The sequence below is a fragment of the Hibiscus syriacus genome, unplaced genomic scaffold, assembly GCF_006381635.1.
Source record: "Hibiscus syriacus cultivar Baekdansim isolate YM2019G1 unplaced genomic scaffold, ASM638163v2 tig00005294_pilon, whole genome shotgun sequence".
Lineage (NCBI taxonomy): Eukaryota > Viridiplantae > Streptophyta > Magnoliopsida > Malvales > Malvaceae > Hibiscus > Hibiscus syriacus.
This window is the reverse complement of record NW_024062052.1, coordinates 261,539-266,615: the sequence shown is the minus strand read 5'-3', so window position 1 is coordinate 266,615 and position 5,077 is coordinate 261,539. Positions and strand designations below refer to the sequence as shown.

General features: G+C 30.5%; 1 protein-coding gene across 1 annotated transcript; it reads right to left on the bottom strand.

Moving 5' to 3' along the window:
• Nucleotides 1–2,696: 2,696 nt before the first annotated feature.
• On the bottom strand, nt 2,697–5,077 carry LOC120199012. Its single transcript, XM_039200234.1, has 3 exons — nt 4,988–5,077; nt 4,725–4,946; nt 2,697–3,140 (listed from the first exon to the last, which is right to left on the bottom strand). Exons 1-3 carry the CDS (start codon nt 5,075–5,077, stop codon nt 2,928–2,930), a joined length of 525 nt encoding a protein of 174 aa, XP_039056165.1. The 3' UTR covers nt 2,697–2,927.

The following is a 5,077-nucleotide window of genomic DNA, read 5'->3' as shown; positions in this document are numbered from 1 at the left end:
ACCTGCACCTGTTTCAATATCCATTACTCTCTCTAGTTGTATGTTATCTAATTGATTATTCTTAAATAATATTGTATCATTCTGCTCCACGGGATCATGCATTTTGTTTTAAGTATATAAATAAATATACATAACTAATTAGATAAAACCTTAGATTCCTTAAATAATGTTTGGTTTTAACTTTAGTGTTGTAAATTGAATAAGTTAAATTGAGAGTATCGTCCCATATATATAGAGAATAAATACCTAGATTTACAGTACAGCAAGAGTCAAAAACAAGAATAAACTAATTATAGATTGGGATGATAATTTAATCCGAATATGACGGGTTTCCACCCGGCTTGATCTAATAGGATTGGATTTATTAAAAAAATAAGTTCGGGTCGAGTCTGATCCGGGTGGAGGATGAAAAAACTCCGACCCGATCAAAAGATAATAATGTAATTTTCTTTAAAAATTATTATTTTTAATTAAATCATTATTTAGTATCGGGTCGGGTCAGATTTATACTATAAAAAATTGGATCGGTCAAAGTCAGGAGGAAATTATAAAAAAATTTAGATCGGGTCAAGTGAAGGATACATATTTTCTGGTCGGCTTAACCCAAAATGTAATCCTAACTCGACTCTTTATCCCTAATTATAGAAGCCAAACATTCTTCCTAAAACCACACAAACAAACATTAATATTGTAAGTGGTGAATATGATAATACAATAAACATTAACTTTTTATATAACAAAAAAAATAATGTTTGTTTTCATTTATCTTTGTGCTTGGAAGCAAATTATAATTTTAACCCAACTTGACTTCACTAAGAAGAAAGCGCCCACACTGCTAACACAATGTTTCCTTATAACAAAAAAAAATATATATAACAATAATGACTCGTTGACAATTTGACATTACCAATTTATCACAACTCAATCATAATCCATCTTCGGTGATTTTAAACATTTATCAATGTCTAATCCAAAAATCTAGATTAGATGTTAGGTCAAATTCAATTTAAAAAAAACATATTATAAAAAAAATACTATAACAGCATATAAAACTATCCATAATTTCGTACGAAAAGGGAGAAATTAATGAACAAAAAATAAAATAACTCAAATTATATGAGGGGAGGGAAGAAAAAGAAGTCAACGGTGGGTGTCTGGGCGAATAGCCAAGGTTAGTGACCTCGTCATCGGTAAAAAGTATATTAGAAAACTAGAAAAGGATCGACAATATGTACATGATTATTTTATACACATATAGCCATTTTTTAATATAATACATATATTATTTAAACCTTTTCTAATCTCTAAATCAAAGAATATTATGTATAAGGATGCGTTTGGTAAAGTTTTCTAAAAGTATTTTTAGTTAAAAAAAACCGTTTTGATTACAAAATCAATGTTAAACGAGTAAAAAATAAAATAAAAAATTACAGTGGAAATAGTAGTTTCAAATCAACCGCAAAAACTATGATTTCTAGCATTTCTATTTTTAACTTTGCGCTTGGAAGTAAATTATAATTTAGACTTATTAATGCACGGGCTCCACTCAATCATGTATTTATATTTTATTTTAATAATTTAATACTAACATCCTCAAAAAAAAATTTATCACTTTTAATTATTTATTTTAATTATTTAAAACTAAAATATTAATAATGAGTTATATAAACTATATTTTTATTATAATTATATTTTTTATTTGTATTTTTCATATTTGTATTATAGTTTAATTTGATATAATTCATATATAATAATAATTGTTTTGAATTTGTTATAGTTTAAATTGATATGATTCATATATAAGTGTAAATATAATTTAAATGTTATATTTTTAATTTACAACATAAAATTTATAATGAACATTTTATTTTTTTCAAACTCACTTTTTTAATAGTAATCTCAATCAATTAAATTTTAAATTATACTTTTGTATAATGTTTTTAAAAATTCATTCCTATAACACTTTTAAAAGTTACTTTTCAAAAGTTATACCAAATTGCCCTTAATTGTGTTTGGACTCACAACCTCTTAGTATTGTAGTAAAAACAATATCAATTAAGTTAAAAGTCTGTGTGGGTGTGTGAAACTTTTTAATTTTTTTATTAAAAGTTCAATGTTACTGATTAATATAGTTATTTTTTTATTAAATTTAGATATAGGGACGGACCAAGGGGGCGAGAGGGGGCAGTTGCCCTTAAAAGTGTAAAATTATCATATATTTTAATTTTTTCTTATATATTTTTTAATTGTAAATCTATTTCCATCTCTCTTGAATTTTATAAGTTGATCACTTTCTAAAATTTTAGCAACATAAAATCCTGCATCAGTCCCTATTTAGATATGCTATAGTGTGCAATTCTTCACTCAAGCAAGCGTTCCACACTCTTGGGGACGAGTCAAATAGTAATACTTCAACTGGCTTATCCTGACTTAGAACCCTTAGTAAATCAACAATTTGCCACTAGGAAGAAAGAAAAACCTTCTCAATCATTAATTTGCCACTAGGAAGAGAGAAAAACCTTCTCAATCATTAATTTAGTGATCGGTTAAGTGATGAATGGGAAGATGCAGTGTATGATCGGTTAAGAGAAGACAAATCATTGCAAGTTGTATCCCTTTTTCTTTAAGTAGTTCAACCGAACATAAAATTGAACTTTTTGTGTTGAATAAATAATCTAAAATATTGTCAAAATGGATGAAGACAAAGCTAAATAATCTACACTGTAATTAAACACAATTGGTAAGAAAAGAGATATATCATCATGTATGTCCCTTTTACTACAAATGAGTTTGATTTCCACTATTATTTTACGAATGTTCCACAAGGATCAACACATTTTCTGGGCAAAACAACTTATAAAAGCACAAGATTTAACAGTGTTCAGTATCTTATTGGGCTTACAAAATGGCTTTAAGAGTATCTCCATTCACCAACCAAACTTCTTCAAGGCATCCTTCGTCCTCTTCCTCATGTGGGTGAAAACGATAACAACGCAAGCAAGAACCCAAGGAGGGAAATCTCCAGCCAAAATGTTGAATTTCTTCATCCATTTGGGAGTATCCTTCACTAGTAGAGTTATTAGAAGTGTAAGAGCTGCTATTCCCACCAATATTTTGGTTATAGGTTTGATCAATGAATCCTGAAATTGAGAATAAAACAAAACAGAAAACAAATCAACTTATTTAAGCAGCAGCAACCTACAGTTGAATAATTTGCAGTCAGCAGCCAAGATGATTATAGCATTTAAAACATTCCATGGCCATGAGTTGCCCGTAAGCTCAGTCATTTACTCATTCACTGAATGCATACACAGGGTTGCAGGAAACTATATTACATGTATTAAAATTTTCGGACATTCGAGAGACTGAAAGCTAGTTAGACTCAGCAACATGGACCACTTGCTGTAAAACATGTGCATGGGAAAGTTTATACAGTCCGGAGGAGCGTACACAAAGGAAATGACACATAATTTATTTATTTGATTGAGTGTAGGTGGGTAGGGGGAAATCTATTTGAAGATGGTAAGTATTTTGTTCCAAATATCCATTCCCTTATATCTTTTGACTAAATAGTCAGCCTCTCATGAATTCAAAGATCTTTGTACTTCGTTACGAATACCTTTATTAAAAAAATTGTAATGTGCCATTGTTATTAGATGCATCCAAGTACTTGCATCTAATTTTTGGACCCATTTAGCTGACTCTATGAGTCAAAAAAATTTAAACAAAAGACAATTGGACACATACCAGCATCTGATACCAGAATTTGAGTCAAATGTATAACATAGGTTTAAGCATAGGTGTCAATGAGACATGTGTACTTGCAACCTACTCGGGTTTATTCCAAAATGAAAAAAGAAAAATCTAATTCGGCTCAGCTATTGTTGAGCGATGCTAAAGCTTTGAGTGAATTCAATTCAAGTATTTTTTTTGTTCATTTCTAATTAGTATTGAATTTTTTTTATTCAACCTTGAGCTCAAGCACAAATAATCGAACTCATTTTTTACTAGGTAAACAAGCCTAATCAAGTTAACTCAAACAGTTTGATCATTATCTCAAGTTCGAGTTCTAAAAATAAAACTCAATCAAGTTCAAGCTCAAGTTGAACCTTGAGCTTCAAATTTCAAATCTAGCTGAAGCTCAAACTTCTTACTGTTTGAACTCGATTAAACCTCTAAGATAAGGGATGTAGTCAAACCTGTGATTCACTTCAACATCATATTTGAAGACAAGTCTAAAATCCACGTTATAAGAATTTTGCTGATCTTTTCATTACTGAAATTTTAAGCCTCATCTCCTACAGTTTGATCCACGGATCAGAAAGCAATTACTTCTAAGCATCCAACACAGACTCGGTTAATAGTTATACATTCAAGTATAATTATATCTATATCAATTGTAATCATAAGAAAATAAATTCTATTTGGTTGAGGCTTGGTCTGATTTGAAATGGTTTAAGATCCTAATTGAGCATTCTCCTCGGATATCTTATATATATAAATTAGGTTATGAATAAGCATATTGTTTCATGTGAAAAATAAGATTCTGCCACTTAAAAATAAATAAAATTTTGATCCTTAATTGTTCAGAAATATGTACTAATTTATACTCGATGTAACTTTTTTGTTAAACTCGAGATAAAAATTCTGATCAACGATATACATGACATAAGAAAATCGCATATAACCTAAAGCCATTAAAACTGACAAAAAATTGAAATTACCTTTGGTTCGCCGTCAATGTGAACCACCGATCCGTCCTTGTATCCGGGAATAGACCTTCCGTTTCTCGGATGAAATCGGATTGGGACGCCGCGACCCGACTGGGTACTGAAAGCGTAAATCGATTTCAACCCGTATTTCTCAAGTATATCTCGAACCTCCAGCTGGTTCTGGTCTTGTCGGTACAAACGATCTCTACTTCGGGTACCCTCGTCTTCACGGTTCTCGGATTAGGGTTGGGTTTAGGGTCGGATACATCTGTTACGTCCTGTAACAGTGGTTCGATTTCTCCGGTGTCTTTAGAGGTTTCTGTTTCTGTTCCCATCTCTTTTGACTCAAAAAGCACGACGGACAT

Coding starts and splice junctions, on each gene's coding strand:
- LOC120199012 (XM_039200234.1), bottom strand. CDS start 5,077: ATGTCCGTCGTGCTTTTTGAGTCAAAAGAGATGGGAACAGAAACAGAA. Junction 4,947..4,987: donor TCGAACCACTGTTACAGGAC/GTAACAGATGTA, acceptor CCCTAATCCGAG/AACCGTGAAGACGAGGGTAC. Junction 3,141..4,724: donor ACATTGACGGCGAACCAAAG/GTAATTTCAATT, acceptor TCTCAATTTCAG/GATTCATTGATCAAACCTAT.